General features: G+C 46.9%; 3 protein-coding genes across 8 annotated transcripts in view; all 3 read right to left on the bottom strand.

Moving 5' to 3' along the window:
• Positions 1-50: 50 nt before the first annotated feature.
• Spag8 (sperm associated antigen 8) lies at positions 51-2,691 on the bottom strand. 3 transcript variants are annotated; one of them, XM_047525120.1, is made up of 7 exons: positions 2,627-2,691; positions 1,399-2,527; positions 1,105-1,279; positions 871-916; positions 674-788; positions 489-551; positions 51-375 (listed from the first exon to the last, which is right to left on the bottom strand). In XM_047525120.1, the coding sequence occupies exons 1-7, from the start codon at positions 2,662-2,664 to the stop codon at positions 181-183; spliced, it is 1,761 nt and encodes a 586-aa protein (XP_047381076.1). In that variant the 5' UTR covers positions 2,665-2,691; the 3' UTR covers positions 51-180. The 3 variants fall into 3 exon arrangements, with proteins under 3 accessions (XP_047381076.1, XP_047381077.1, XP_047381078.1); XM_047525121.1 differs by having other exon boundaries at positions 674-755; XM_047525122.1 differs by lacking the exon at positions 1,105-1,279 and having other exon boundaries at positions 674-798.
• A 799-nt stretch (positions 2,692-3,490) lies between these two features.
• On the bottom strand, positions 3,491-5,869 carry Hint2 (histidine triad nucleotide binding protein 2). Of its 2 annotated transcripts, none has more exons than XM_047525115.1 (5): positions 5,697-5,869; positions 4,157-4,363; positions 3,955-4,059; positions 3,777-3,849; positions 3,491-3,663 (listed from the first exon to the last, which is right to left on the bottom strand). In XM_047525115.1, exons 1-5 carry the CDS (start codon positions 5,775-5,777, stop codon positions 3,572-3,574), a joined length of 558 nt encoding a protein of 185 aa, XP_047381071.1. In that variant the 5' UTR covers positions 5,778-5,869; the 3' UTR covers positions 3,491-3,571. The 2 variants fall into 2 exon arrangements, with proteins under 2 accessions (XP_047381071.1, XP_047381072.1); XM_047525116.1 differs by having other exon boundaries at positions 4,157-4,297; positions 5,697-5,863.
• Positions 5,870-7,364: 1,495 nt separating this feature from the next.
• Positions 7,365-14,836, bottom strand: part of Fam221b (family with sequence similarity 221 member B) — a 10,876-nt gene continuing 3,404 nt past the window's right edge. For all 3 annotated transcript variants that reach the window (XM_047524958.1, XM_047524959.1, XM_047524960.1), the window contains exons 5-8: positions 10,326-10,436; positions 9,950-10,147; positions 9,642-9,761; positions 7,365-9,491 (exon numbers count right to left, since the gene is read on the bottom strand). In XM_047524958.1, the coding sequence (XP_047380914.1) occupies positions 9,310-9,491; positions 9,642-9,761; positions 9,950-10,147; positions 10,326-10,436 (611 nt within the window). In that variant the 3' untranslated portion in view covers positions 7,365-9,309. The remainder of the gene's footprint in view (positions 9,492-9,641; positions 9,762-9,949; positions 10,148-10,325; positions 10,437-14,836) is intronic.

Raw genomic sequence — 14,836 nt, 5'->3', positions numbered from 1 at the left:
TTATGAGGTATGCACACAGTGACTCACAGAATCACTGAATTAGCAGTCTCAGGATAAAGGAGAATGTTTTATGTAAAGCCCCTTCAACAAGTACAGAGGGAATTAACTTCATTCTGCCCACCTCTCTGGTATAAGCAGAAACAGATTCCAAATTCCATATCCAACTTCTCCCCTCAACTTTTAGACAGGAGTTATTCTGTCCCCTGGATGCCCCTGCCCTTCTCCTTGACAGGCAAGGGAAGATATTTCCCCCAATTGGTGTGGGTAATTCTCAAGTTCATAGGGCAAAGGCTGCCCCAGGGACAAGGGCACTGGTGTTGAGAAGCTGCAGTTCTTCCGGAATGGTGTGTCCAGCGTCCTGATGTTACTGACACCCTGGAGCAATGCCAAGATGAGGACAGATCCCTCTCCCCTCAAAGCCAGAAGAGACAGCCTCTGCCCTGCCTTCTCTCCTCCACTCCCCACCACACCTAGTCACCCTCACACACCGGTAACTGTGGCGCCCTCTGAAGCCAGAAGGTTTCAGGCTGTTCCTGACGATAGTCATGAGGCTGTGAGGGAAAGATACTGAATAATTCCTGGTCTTTGTCCCTCTCTCTCAACTTCTGAACCAAGTGCTTTCCCACCACTTGTCAGAGACCCGCTGTGCAAGTGGGGTAGGATGGGTTCTTACCTTCGTTGGGGCAGGAGGCCCTGCTTGTACCAGCTCCATTCGGTAGTCATGGTGTGTCACTGACTCCGCCTCAAAGGGCTTCCTTATGGGTTCCAGATCTGCCTGTACCTCTTTACTATACAGCCCTGGAGGAAGTCAAGGCCATTCTCCCCAGTTTTTCTCCTCCCCCTCCCCCCTTCCCTCCCCCAGTTTCTCACCAGATCTGGTGGTGCAGGAGCATCTCCACCATAGCTTCACGCTTCCCTGTGGGAGGGTGAAGTTGGGAGTCTGATTAAAAAGCAGGCCCAGAAAATATGAAAAAAAATTTGAGAAAAGGAATGGGAATCTGGGTTTTGCCCTTATATCTATCAAACAATCCACAGTCCCACCAGAAAGTCCTTCCTCTTTTTTTCTCTGCCTGATATGTTAATTCTGGCTCTCATGCTTCACACCTCGAAGAGGCTGAGAAAGGTTTCTTGGGGACCGGTATGAATCCTTCTGGGTAGTGCTGGAGGGCATGGGTGAATGTGGTTGCATGGTCAGCAGTCCCTGGTGTCCATGTCGGAAGAAGAAACTCTCAGAGATATCCTGCCAGTTTGGAACTTGATCCAGGTGGTTTGTAGCTCTCTGTGGGCCCCAAGTTGAGTGACTGTAATATCCCTTCTGTTATCTACCCTCATCACAAACTATTGGCTCCCCTAAAAACTGGGGTCAACCTTCAAAAAATGGAGGTCAAAACTTAATACCTCTTCCTCCCAGTTGTAGAGGAGACACTGGCCTCGTGGCAATGTTTCATAGAGAAATTTAGGCTTCCCTTCACCTTCTGGGGTTTTCCGTAGCCCTCGGGTACCAGGTTCTGAGACTTGCAAAAATTCCCAAGGTGGTTGTTTCTGAGGCTCCCAGTGGCCGTACTGATTCCAGGAGGTATAATTAGGAAAGAGATCTGGCCTAAGGTTTCTGAACCTTTGAGGAGAGCTGGGCCTGAGCTCAGGGCCAGGGCTAGATCCTGGACCAGCTCCAGAGGCAGGACCAGAGCCTTGGTCAGAGCCACGACCAGTGCCAGAGCTGGGGATAGTGGCAGGGCCAGGACCAGTGCCAGCGCAGGGGATAGTGGCAGGGCCAGGACCAGTGCCAGCGCGGGGGATAGTGGCAGGGCCAGGACCAGTGCCAGCGCGGGGGATAGTGGCAGGGCCAGGACCAGTGCCAGCGCGGGGGATAGTGGCAGGGCCAGGACCAGTGCCAGCGCGGGGGATAGTGGCAGGGCCAGGACCAGTGCCAGCGCGGGGGATAGTGGCAGGGCCAGGACCAGTGCCAGCGCGGGGGATAGTGGCAGGGCCAGGACCAGTGCGGAAGCCAGAGATAGGACTTCCAGGACCAGTGAAAGAGCTAGGGACTGAACCCTGGTCAGGAACAGAGCTGGAGCCAGGGAAAGAACCATAGCCACTGAAGCCAGGAACAAAGACATGGCTAGAGCTGGAACCAGTTACAGGGTCAGAGCTGAAGCCAGGAGGAGGGACAGCGCTAGAGCTGAGGTCAGTTGTAGTACAGGGATCCTGAGCAATAGAGGAAACATAGAGAGGTTGGAAGCCAAGACTTTCATGGCCTATTTGCTGGGGTCCAGCATAGACTGTCCCAAAAAGATTGTCAGAGGAGGGATCCGTGAACCCAGAGTAGGGCGCTGGGGTCTTTGTAAATAATGCAGTTGCTCTGGCTGTGGAGGCGTTTGCAGCAGCTGCTGCAGCTGCGGCAGCTGCTGCAGCTGCATCAGCTGCCATGGTTGCGGCTGCCATGGCTGACCCACCACCTCCATCTGAAGAAAGAAACGGTTCCGAAGTAGTCCCTAGTTCTTCGGTGCAGGGCTGTACATCTAAAGATCTGAAAGAAAACAAAAGCGTTAAGGTTGTCAAAAGCACAGCAGAAGTCCGCTGATGTTCCTTGTCCCCTTACGCCTGCAGCCAGAGCTGCGGCTCTCACCGCGACCGCGATCCCTCTGTAGACTCGTTGGGCTCCATCTTCAGGCTTCAGCTACAGGGTTGCCATAGAGACAGCAACAAATTCCAAGAGACTGCGCAGAACTAGAGCGGGGCGGATGTGGAGGGAAGAGGAGGGAGCAAGTCCTCTGCGGGGCGGAAGTCTTAAACCGGGTGCGCTCTTCGCTTTCTGGTCGCGACTCCATGCACCTCAGATGCAGTTTTAAGGTTCCGTTGGCCTGAGACTCGCCTTCCATGCCCAAGCATGATTCTTTGCGGCCAAGGTGATTCTTTTTGGGGATATGTTGGAAACAGGCACAGGACGGTGGCATCAGAAAAATGCCTAGTTGATGTGTTTGAAGCGGACCTACAGTAGCTTCCTCTTAGTTTTAGTTCAATCTCAAAAGTGAGGAGTGAGGAATGATGAGGCTTTAAACTTGTTTTTAAGGATGAAAATATATAAAACAGCTAAAGAGCAAAACGGCAAACATATGGAGCAACATACAGCTAATAGCTTGTGCGTGTGTGTGCTACTACTTCTCCAATATTAGGCCCTTACATTAACCACCTTCCTCCCAATTCCCTTTTTGAACCTGTTTTCCCTCTGAATGAAGTCCAGGATGCACCTGGGTTTCAGTCTCTTTCTACTCATTTGGGCTCATTCCTACTGCTACTTTTCTAAAGTTTGACTAAGGGCAGACTACTAGTCATGAGGCAGATCTATGGGCAGGTGCTCCTTTTGACCACACAGTGGCCTCCTCAGTGTCTCTCACTTTTATTGTTGTCAAGGGAGCTCATAGCTGAATCACTTTTCCCCCTTTGTGGTATATAAATCCTTTATATTTAAGACAGGCATGCAAAACTGAGGGAGAATAGGTTTATTAGCATCACAGTTTCCCTTTTCCCATCCAAACATCCAGATCCAAGTTTCTTGGGTCAGTTGGCAGGTTCAACCTGGAGGCCAATGGAGTTGGCGTCCTCCAAGTACGTGAATGTGAAGGTGATATACAGATTGTGCTCCCAGCTTTCCATCATTGATCACTGAAATGGAGCTTGAGGTTAGAGGTTCAGGATCATGGAAGAGGTCAAAGAATGAAAATCATATCGAGGAGTAGGACTTCACAGATGAGGGATGCAAGGGCCAAGTCACTCACCAAGTCGGTATCCATCTCCCAGGCCTTCAGCCTTTGCTGTCTTCTTGGCTACAAGGAGAAGGTGTCCTAGAAGCTATAGGGAGATGGGAGGGACATAGTTGTTTTCATTCATAGAAGGCAAAACTTCTAATTTATACCAGGGCTCTTCCCCAACAACTCCTGGCCTTATTCTTCCCACCTGTTGGTCTTCTTCTTCAGCCTGGCTAATACGAGGAATGGGCTTCTTAGGAATGACCAGAAAATGCACAGGAGCCTGAGGGGCCACATCACGGAACACCAGACACTGAGAGCAATGACAGGCCAGAGACCATCACATTACTTCATCAGGCTAACTGTATCTGTGAAATTCCTAAGAGATTTGGGCCCTAAGGGGACTCCACCTGCTGGTCCTCATATAGAATGTCAGCTGGAAGGCTTCTGTCCAGGATCCGGGAGAAGATGGTCGGAGCTGCTCCTCCAGGAGCTGCCTGCTGGGCCTTGGTCACTTCACTCCCGTCTGTCACACCTGCAGCTCCCCGGACCTGCAGGTGGGTCAGACACACCCAAGGGAGGCAGCTGGCAAATGCTCTTCCAGTACTCAGTTGGAGCTGGCAGAGGTGTGCGCTGATAGTTATTAACCCATTACATGCTGCCGTCCCACATGTAGGGATATATATGAATGAGACACCAGGACATGATGGGTTAACTTCTTCCAAGAACCTATTACTGGATTCCCCACCCAAGGGAAAAGTTCCTGCATCAACAAAAGATAGGCCAGATGGTGCTCATCCTGTTTAGATAACTGGTAATATTATGCAGGATTCAGGAGTGCAATTGATTCCTGCTAATGTGTCTATAAAATCAACATGTGCAGGGAAAAGGATCCAGAATGGGAGTCTGAAGAATTAGGTCTCAATTCCTATTCTACCACTGAATTACCTCACAAATTTCTTCTGTAGTTTCATATATAAAGGGGTGGTTTGATTATCTCTTAAGAGTTTGAAGCTCTGTTTACTCTCACCTTGTTAGTATGTGTTCACTTATTTCCATTACTTGTTTTTTGATCTTCAAGTCTTGTTACCTGTTTTGTTTAAGTTTTAATGCACAGGCCCTGTTTGATACCAGGTGTTCCTTCTTTGGGTGTAATGTCTGACCTCTTATTGTGGATTTTAACTCTACTGTCTTGCATCAGTGAAATTACATAAGAATTCAGCCGGTAATCCCAGCGGCTCAGGAAACTGAGGCAAGAGGATCACAAGTTCAAAGCCAGTCTCAGCAATTTAGTGAGGCCCTAAGCAACTCAGGGAGACCCTGTCTCTAAATAAAATACAAAAAAGGTTGGGGATGTGGCTCAGTGATTGAGTGTCCCTGGATGGTTCTTTCCCCAGTTAAAAAAAAAAATTCAGCTAAATGAACTCAGCCCTCCCCCAGTTTTCCAGGAGTTGGAGATATACCCGTTTCCCATGGACTCAGGAGGATGAAGACGATGCGTCATAAAGGGGGAGAAAAGAACTGGATGAATTAAACTCTTGACCCGAGTTGCTTCAGAAAAGTGGGGCAGATCAAAGGTTAACACCAGTGATCATTAGAAGGTCCGAGGGGGCAGGCAGAGGACTGGCTCTGAGAGAGAGAGACCTCACTTTCCGCAGGGGGCACTGAGGAGGTGCGGGACCAGCTGGGCTTCAGGCAACCGATAGCGCAGCTGCTGCACTGACCCTGTCCTGACCTCTGCGCCAGGGCCTGTGCTGGGAGGCGGTGATCGCTTCACACGCAGCCATCAAGTCCGACCTCACCGCACAATCCTAGAGCGTGGTCCTCGGAAGGGGCAGCGGCTCTGTAAGGCTGCTGGGTTGCTTGCGCCTTCGGGAGGTGGGAGACAAGCGACCCAAAGGGCGTCAGAGCCTGCGTAAGCCCCTCCTTGCCCCCGCAGTCACTTCTCACCTGCGCCCCCCGGGGTCCAGAGACCGCCAAGGCTCTCCTCGCCGCGCGCACGCCGGCGGCTAGTACCACCGCCGCAGCCATTCTCCCGGAGCTGCGGGAACAACTCAGTTCCGCACCCAACTCCGCGACCTACTGGGAGGTGGCAACTCCGCGACCTACTGGAGGTGGGCAGTCGCGGAGTGGGAGAGCTGGGTCATTGGCCCCTTCCACGGCAGGGGGCGGACCCTTCCGCCCCCATTGGATCGCGGTTCCGGCCGCTATTCAAGCCATTGGCTCCGCCGCCACTTTAGAGACGGAATCTTTTCATCTCATTGGCTGCATCTTCCAACGCTGCGTCTTTTAGCGCAAAAGTTCCTTCTTTGTCGTTATCGCTAACCGGTCTCACTATGAGATAAATTTGCAAGGATTAAGAGACCTGGAGGTGCAATTTTTGACCTAGTTGGCTCTGATTTACAGCCTTAGCTCGGTTTAGGCTAAGGCTCCCGAGTGGGTGGGGCTTTCACGTTCTTGGCTCGTCCTTCTCAGTTCTGGCCCTTCCTGGAGGGCTGGAGGAAGAGGGTGGGGCTCCGTCACCTGCCGCACAAAGGTCTAAACATATTTTAGATCCTTTCACTGCTTTGACCTGGCGGCGGGCGGGGTTCTGAGGGCGTTCAGCACACGTGGTTCCAGTAATCACCTGGGCGGGGCTAAAGGTGAACTGGAAGCGGGGTCTATTTAATTGGTGGGGTTAATATCCCGCGTTTTCTTTCCAAAGGCGGTTTCAATCTCTTGAGCATTTTAAAGATATTTTTTCGCGGTACTGGGGATTGCACCCAGAGCCTCAGGCACGCTGGACTGGCGTTCTGTCACTGAGGTACGTCCCCAGCCCTCCTCCCCTTTTGGGTTTAATTATTATTTTTAAAATTTGAGATAAGGTCTTGCTAAATTGCCCAGGCTGTCCTGAAACTTGGAATACTTCCACGTAGGGATTACAGGCTTGGGTCACCGGGCAGGCACCATTTCGGATATTTTAAAGGGCAATTCCTCCCTAATTTGTGTTCTCATACATTCACACCATAGATTGTTTCTCGGCAGTTTTTTTTTTTTTAAATCGGACGAGGATGGGAACGTCCTACCTTTATTGCACCAAAAAACAAAGGAATATATATGCATTCAATGTTCTTTCCTAATCAGAAAGTTGTATGATTTGGTTAGCTCACGCATTTTTAGTGAGGCTGGTTCGCTCTGCTGGAGTTTATATTTTGATATAAGAAACAATGTGGGCTGAGGTTGTAGTTCAGTGGTAGAGCATCTGCCTAGCACATGTGAGACTCTGGGTTGGATCCTCAGCACAACATAAAAATAAAGGTACTGTGTCCATCTACAACTAAGAAAAATAATTTAAAAACCCACAGTGTCACAAAAATACTCAAGACACCTGGTCCATTTAGTCTGAAGTTTAACACTAAGTCACCACTGTTGTTTCTTCTTCTTCTTCTTCTTCTTCTTCTTTCTTCTTTCTTCTTTCTTCTTCTTTCTTCTTTCTTCTTCTTCTTTTTCTTAGCACATGGCCTGACACAGGTGCTTAATAATTGTTAATAAAATTTAGTGTTTCATTTTCTTTTATAATATATGGCATATTTATTATTTGCTTATCAGTTTTTCATATTATTACATAGGCTATATAAATATACCAGGGTAATGGCTGCATACTGTTTCCTTGAATGAGTTTATCAGCACTCTGTAGCTGACTATTAAATGAATTAGTTGTAGGCGAATGGTTATGGAGCATATAGCCAGAATTGGAAAACTGTCTCTCCCCTTTTGCTTTCTTTTTTAAATTGTGGTACTGGGGCCTTATGCCTGCTACACAAAGGCTCAATCACTGAACTACATCGTCAACCCTCTTTTCTATAATTTTGTTATTGTTGAAAATCCTTTGACTTTCTCAGTCTTTCTCAGGGCAGACGTTTGATCCTGTGATTTTCCCCAGGGGTCCTAGTAGTCTGGACTGTATCTTTCCCTTGTAAGGACAGCTGACCTCCCTAAATTTGAGGAAATGTAGAATGGCCTCTTCTCTATATCCCAGAGGCTTCCTTTCTCTGTGCCTCTGGGACACCTGAAGAACTTAAAACTGCTCAGGAGAAGGGCAAGAGATAAGTGGAGTTGGGATCTAGAAGAGGAAAGAAATTAGCCTGGAGGGACAGTGAATACAAAGCATGGAGAAACTGGCTGTTTCTTGGGTTCTCACAGAGAACAGCAGCACTGGTTAATCCTGTTTTACAGATCTAGAAACCAAGGCCCAAAGACAAAAGTTCTTCCTTAGAGGCACAGAGCCCATCAGTGTCAGCCTGTCCTACTCCCAGAAGAATCACCTATGAACTTCCTTGTTACTGTTTTTTGATCCCTGGTTCACAGTCTTCTCTATTCCAAGGTCTTGTCATCACCTGCAGCTGTTCTCATCTGAAAGCTGCAACGCTCTGCAGGCTCTGATCACTGTCCTTTACTTAATTCCGTCCATGCCACTACGATAGCTACTGGACCTCATTAGAGACTTCTATTCCGTTTCAACTCATAAATTGATTCCTGATATCACTCTTTCCCTGTTTGTATCATCTACATACTCCATATCTTCATGCCTACTTCTTTTGCCTCGTTTTCTTGATAATCCTCCCTGACACTTTCCCATCTCCAACCAGTAATCTATAAACATTTTGCTTCTCTAGGTTTTTACTTCCAATGGTACCTGAATCCTAAACTACACATTGATCAGGATTTTCTCCAATTCCCCAACATTAGCCTTCCCAAACTTTCACCTTTCCCTTCTTGTCTCCTAGTATCCACTCTTATCCTACTTCACAGGGGATAGAGAAGTCATCAGAGGGAACTTCTGCAAGATCATTTTCCCTGAAGCTCAGTGAAGGCTCCATACTTTCTTCCCTCCTCTTGGTCTCAGAGCAAATCTCTTCACCTTTGCCTTGATCTCATCCCCTTCCTCTGTGTTTGGGATCCTGTCTCAAAGGCATCTCTCTTTCTTCTGCATCTTTCAGGGACATTTTGTCTACTGGTTACCTCCCCTTTTCCCTCCTAAAAAAACTGCTTCCTTGACTCCATATCTCCTTCTGGATATTGTCTGAAATTTTTCCTGCATTTTTCACCCCAGCTTCTTCAAGAGTCTCTTTCAAACTCATAGCTGTTTGGTTTCTCTCTCTACTGCACCAATATGACACTGTACTCTCTGAAGTCCCTAAAGACCTTGTAAAATCCAATGGGCACTTTTCAGTTTTTTTCTTACAGAAGTCCTAGTCACATCTTAAATCATTGCCCACTTTATCCTTCTTGAAACTCCCTCTTCTCCTTGGCTTGAGATATCATGGCCAGAAACTTGAATGTGGGCATGATGGGGGCAGATGGCTGGATCCAGCCTTTGTCCTGCTTGGTGCTGTCTCTTGCTCCCAAACAGTGCTAACTCTAATGACTTATGGTTGGCTCTTGGCTCTACTGCCCCATATAGAACCATGTCAGATTCTAGTGGCTTCCATTTTATTGCTGAGCTAGGCCAGGCTCAGAAGGGCCTATGCCATTTGTTGACAGTGTATGATCCTGGAGGAGGGAAGAGTAGAGGTTCAAAGGGTCAGGTATGGCGGTCAGATGGGGAACCACGCTGGATTCTACGTGGGCCAGAGAGTACAAGGGGACTAGGGTGGTGTCTGCGATGACCAGAGAGCCCCTGCATCTGGAGGGCCTCGAAGTCAGAGCTGTTCAGGTTGTCTTCTTGAAGGACAGGCATCTCTGCAAATGGCACATATTCTGCTCCTGGGGGTGGAAACCAGTGCAGGTATGGGATATGACGGGTGAAAGAATACAGTAGCCCTAGAGGGGACAGTTCAGGGTGGGAATACCTTTCTGCCTGGCCTTCTGACTATGGATTCTGGGCTGGCCCCCTCTCCCAAGTTGCTCCCTTACCATGAGGTCTCCCTCCTCGTCGCCGTGTCTCCTGGGTCTCAAAGAAAGTCTCGTGTTCCTCCCAGCGCCGGTCACAGGCAGCACAGAGGAAATTAGATTCAAAATTGTTGCAGCTACAGCCTGAGACAAAAGGACAGCTGAGGAGAATATAGAGAATGGAGGCATCCCCACGGCTGACCCACATTCTCATCTCTTCTTTACCCACCAAACACCCAAGTGTCTCCTCTATCAACTCCCCATTCTCCCCAAACTAATTGCATCCTTTAACTGATTCTTCCCACCCAGTATTCCCATGCACTAGAAGTTACCACGATGCTTGCAGGGATGAGTCCCAGTGGTGGCATGCTCTTCATGGCTATGTTTGCAGCAACATCGAGCCCTCCAGGCCTTGGGATCAAAGGTGGCCCGTCTCTTGAGCCAGAACTCACCCACTTCTTCTGGGCGTGATGGGATGAAGCAGAACATAAGGCAGCGGCACTGACTCATAGTGCAGGGTACAGTTATGTCTATGGGAACAGGATGGGTGGTAGGGTTGGATCAGCCCCTGACTGAGCCTGGCTTGCCCATGCCAAACCCCATACCAACACACACACACACACATGTACTTTTCACATATCCCAAGACATGATGACAGAGGACAGTTGTCTCTCCATACCTGATAAAGGCTGGTCACTTCTCCCGTACCTGAGATAATGTGGTGCTCTTTCAGTAAATGTCCACAAAAACACTTGGACTCATCCCCAATCCGGAAGCAGTCCCATAGGTAATGGGGGCAGCGCCATCCAATGTAGAGACCTGTAGATGGTGAATAATAGGGAATTGGGAAGGGGTTGAATAATAGGGAAAAGTGAGAAAGAAAAAAAATCCAAAGCTCCTGCAGATATTCTGACCTATTCCCTGGGGTCAGGGTGGAGCTTCACCTCTACCCTGAGGTATGTTTATCTCCATCCGGGAATCCACACCTCTACCCCTTTGACTTTTTTCTTCAAGGTTTTCTGGTCACCCCCTGTCTTCTATTCCCTTCCCATTCCAGGATCCACTCTCTCTATGAGCCTGTCAGAGATTACTGAATAGAGTCTTCAGTTTCTAAGCAGGAAGATCATAGGTAAAAGTATGTTTGAAGGTGAACATGAATCTCACTGAGTTCTTTGTGACTGTGAGGTTCCTCATCTCTTCCCCTCTCCACATTAGAATCCAACTTTGTCTTGTTTCTTTGAAGTGTCTAAGGTGAGGAAGAGGAAAAATGGCCAGGTATATAGTCGGTGATAGGGATTGGGTCCTAAGGAGAATGGTTAGTGATTGGCCCTAAAGAAAAGGAGAAGGTTAGGCAGACTTGGTGCCAGGAGATAGGAGGAGGGCTTCCCCTATCTTCTCCAGATTGGCTCCTTCATATGTCCCTTCTGTGTTCCTAGTGTTAAAGGACTAACACCATCTTTGAGCCTGAGAAGGGCTGCCTATGGCTCTCCAAGGACCAGGAGAAAAGGGCAGGCCAGAAGTTATGTTTGGTGAATACCAAGTATATGTTATGAGAAGGCATGGAAGGAAAGTGAGGCTAATAAATATCCCTGAGTGCAGGTACCAGCAGAAAGTCACAGCTTTTGAGATCCTGGTTTCAGCAGTGGAATCTTAAGCTTTCTGGCTTCATGACCAGTCTCACCATGTGGCAAGATTGGTGCCATGTCAACTTAGTAAAACCAGAGTGTACCTCCCACTCAGATTTTCTTATCCTCTGTGAGTGTGGAGTATCTCAACTTCTAACCAAAAATTCTGCCTGAGTTCCCATGGAGTTGGACCTGAAGCTATAGGACTCTGATTCCCACTTGAAGTTTCAACTGAAATGTCACCTCTTCCAAAAATTGCCCCTGACTTCCCTTGTCTGTCTGGGACCCTCCTCTGGCCTTCTACACCTTCTTGTACTGTTGCTATTATGATGCATTGTAATGGATTGTTCACTTATATTCCCATTAGTCTGTGAGCTCCTCAAGGGTAATGACTATCTTTTCATCCAGATCTCTATTCCTAGCACAGGGCCTGGCACAAAATGGGTGATTAGAGAACACAGACTGCCTGAAAGACTAAGCATTCCAGGAATAAACCATAAGGAAAAAGAATTGGCATTGTTTTCTGACTCTGGCCAGGTTTCCTAGTCTTACCCATAGCTTCTCTGGACCTAAAACCTGTTCAGGTATGTCTTTTGGCTTGGCTACTTCTGTCTTGATGCTGACAGCTTGTAGTGCTAGTGCCCTATCACACCAGGGATGCTTGGTTGAGAGTTTAGGGTACAGGCAGTGTCACAATGGACGTGGGTGGGAACCGGGATTCCATTAGAGGAATACTGAATCCTGTCTGGAGCAGCAGGACACAGTGGATAAGGTGATGTGCAGAATTGAACAAGCGTCTGTGCCCATGGATCAAGGCTTGGCCTGAAGGCTGCAGTAAAATTCAAGCACTGGTATAAGAATAAGTGCCAAGACCTCCAATGAAGAGTTTGAATCAGGAGTCTGGCAACTAAACCTCAGATTCTATCCTATGATTCTCTTCAGTGCTCTCATAGTGGGAAAGTTGGCATCTGCTGTGAATTCTACTCTGCACAGATTCTAAATCCCCTTCCTGTTATGAGTGAACAGGACTGGCAGAGGAAAAAGATTATCTGAAACTTCATTCTGACTATATAACCAGTCCATTTCCATGATTGCACAACCACATTTGCATAATAACCTCTCTTCACGCCCAAAATATCTCACATAACATACAGCTGTCTTTACATGAAGGATGTTGCCAGCCTAGACCTCTCTCCTGAACTTCAGACCCATATAGCCAGCTATCTACTAGATTCTTCCCAGCATGTTCCATAAACACTTCAAATGTGTTATACCATTTTCCCTCCAAATCAAGATCTCATTCTTTGTCCTCTGTTCATCCAATCCATATTCATCTGGCATCTATTCTGTTTTAGGAATGCAGTTAATGGCACCATCAACCAGTCAGCTTCTTCAGCCAAACAAACAAACAAAACAAAACTATCATTCCAGGAATTTTCTACTCTTTTACTTATTTTACATATCCAACAATCCAAATGGTCAGTTTGACACTTCTCTCCACCTGTACCCATCTACTTCTTACCTGGATTATTACCAATGCCTCACAATGCCATCTTCTGTATCCAATTTTGTCTTTCTCCAGTCTATTCTATTGCCAGAGTGATCTTTCAAAAACATCAATCTGTTCATGTTATTATCTTATTTAAAATCTTTTAGTGATTCTCAGTTGCTCTCAGGATAAAATTCCAACTCTTTAGCTGGCCTCAGAAATGCCTGCACAATACTTACTTTCCAGAGCTGAGCAGGGTTACTCCCCACAACATTGCTATTTACCAGGTATAATGTACTGCTGCGGTTTCCTAAGCTGCCTTGTCATGTCTTACCTTACTTTAGTCTTGAGTTGGCTACCTATTCTTATCATCTTATAGATATCAACTGAGAAGTCTTTCCTTCTAAGACTTTCCTTCCTTTACTACCCAAGATTGGGTGCCCCTCTTCTCTGCTCCTGCAGCATTCTTGGTATATAGCAATTATTAAATGAAATTATAATTGTCCTCTACATATTGGTGTAGCTCATTGAAGTGCAAATTAATTTTTTGGACTCTAATGAGGAATTTTGTCTTTGAAACTTTTCCAGTCCTACCACCTCCACAGTTAGGCTCAATGCCTGGCACACAGTTGGTGCACAAATGTTTAAATATATTTTTTAAAAAGCTTACATTTGACATTTTTCAACACATCACATGTACTATCATGGAGTTATGACTCTCCTGGGACTCATTAGGAGGCGGCCCCAAATTTCTTTGATCAGGATTGAATACACTTTCTGTTTAAACAGGAAAATGAAGACATTCAATTCAAAGAAGAAGAAATAGGAAGAAGGGAGTAGATAAGAGGGTCCAAGAAGGGAAATGAACAAATCCTGCATTTGCAAGAAACAAGCAAGAGTAACAGAAGATGTTAAAATAAACAGAAAAAACAACAACAACCAAAACAACAACAACAACAACAACAAAAAAAAAAAACAACCGTCTCAATGCCTAAAATAAACTGAGAATGAGCTCATTGTGACTTTCCTGGCTAGAGGTAGAGTAGGGAGGGATCCTGCATGGGAATGGGGAAAGTAAATTACACAGAGAAGGGATAAGGATATGGAATTACCTGGTTATCTTTGTATCTTAGGCCTTATTTCCATCTAAGGAAGTATGAAATACCAACATAAATGTAGTGACATCTATTAAATTTATTCTAGAAATCTCAGAATCTTCTCAGCAGGTCAGCATAGGCCTCTTACTGAAGTCAGTAATCCCTATAGATATGAAGTTCAATAATACAGGTAGATATACTTACCCATAGGGTGACATATGTTTATACAGCTTGTCTGCACACCCAGAGATACAGTGTGCTGCTAATAGCACAGTTGGGAATACTAATTATTGATGGAGACAGACTTGATAGGGCTAGAGGACACAGTTCTTCTCTTTGGTGGGCAGACTCAAAGCTTTTGGATACCCAGGTGGTCATGGATTTGGCATGCAGGGATACAGCTTTTTTTTTTTTTTTTAAAACTGGGGATTGAACTCAGGGGTGGTTAACCACTGAGCCACATCCCCAACCCTTTTTATGTTTTATTTTGAGACAGGGTCTCGCAAGATTGTTCACAGCCTCACTAAATTGAGTCTGGGTTTGAACCTGTGGTCCTCCTGCCTTAGCCTCCCTAGCTGCTGGGATTATAGGTGTTAAACCACCACACTCAGTGGGATGACAGCTTTTAATGGAGTTCCATCAAAGGGGCCAAGGGTTTTTGCCACATCAGAGCAGAAGTCTCCTGGAAACTGACCAGGGTCCTGGGCTATCTCTGCCTTAGGATCTGTCTGGTGTAGGGCTACCTGGATCTGGTCCCTAGATCTGGGGATGGCCTCTGGCCCTTCTGTTTTATTATGGGCTATCTGTGCCTACCTGGACTTTGTATGAATATTCTCACATTTTGTTAGATCCTTACTGCTGTTTCTTAGACTACCCACTTGCTCCCCTTCCAGATTCCAGGCAGGTGGCATGGCTGTTTCTACAAGGGGCAGCTATCTGTTGAATGGGCAGATTTCCAGATCCTGTTGGATTGGAAGATATCCATGGGCCTCTTACAGGTCTTTGAAA

This window comes from Sciurus carolinensis, chromosome 14 (assembly GCF_902686445.1).
Source record: "Sciurus carolinensis chromosome 14, mSciCar1.2, whole genome shotgun sequence".
NCBI lineage: Eukaryota > Metazoa > Chordata > Mammalia > Rodentia > Sciuridae > Sciurus > Sciurus carolinensis.
This window is presented reverse-complemented; position numbering and strand designations above follow the sequence as displayed.

Coding starts and splice junctions, on each gene's coding strand:
- Spag8 (XM_047525120.1), bottom strand. CDS start 2,664: ATGGAGCCCAACGAGTCTACAGAGGGATCGCGGTCGCG. Junction 1,280..1,398: donor TCTACAACTGGGAGGAAGAG/GTATTAAGTTTT, acceptor TGGGGCCCACAG/AGAGCTACAAACCACCTGGA. Junction 917..1,104: donor CCTTTCTCAGCCTCTTCGAG/GTGTGAAGCATG, acceptor ACCCTCCCACAG/GGAAGCGTGAAGCTATGGTG.
- Hint2 (XM_047525115.1), bottom strand. CDS start 5,777: ATGGCTGCGGCGGTGGTACTAGCCGCCGGCGTGCGCGCGGCGAGGAGA. Junction 4,060..4,156: donor TTCTATATGAGGACCAGCAG/GTGGAGTCCCCT, acceptor CATTGCTCTCAG/TGTCTGGTGTTCCGTGATGT. Junction 3,850..3,954: donor CTGAAGAAGAAGACCAACAG/GTGGGAAGAATA, acceptor ATCTCCCTATAG/CTTCTAGGACACCTTCTCCT.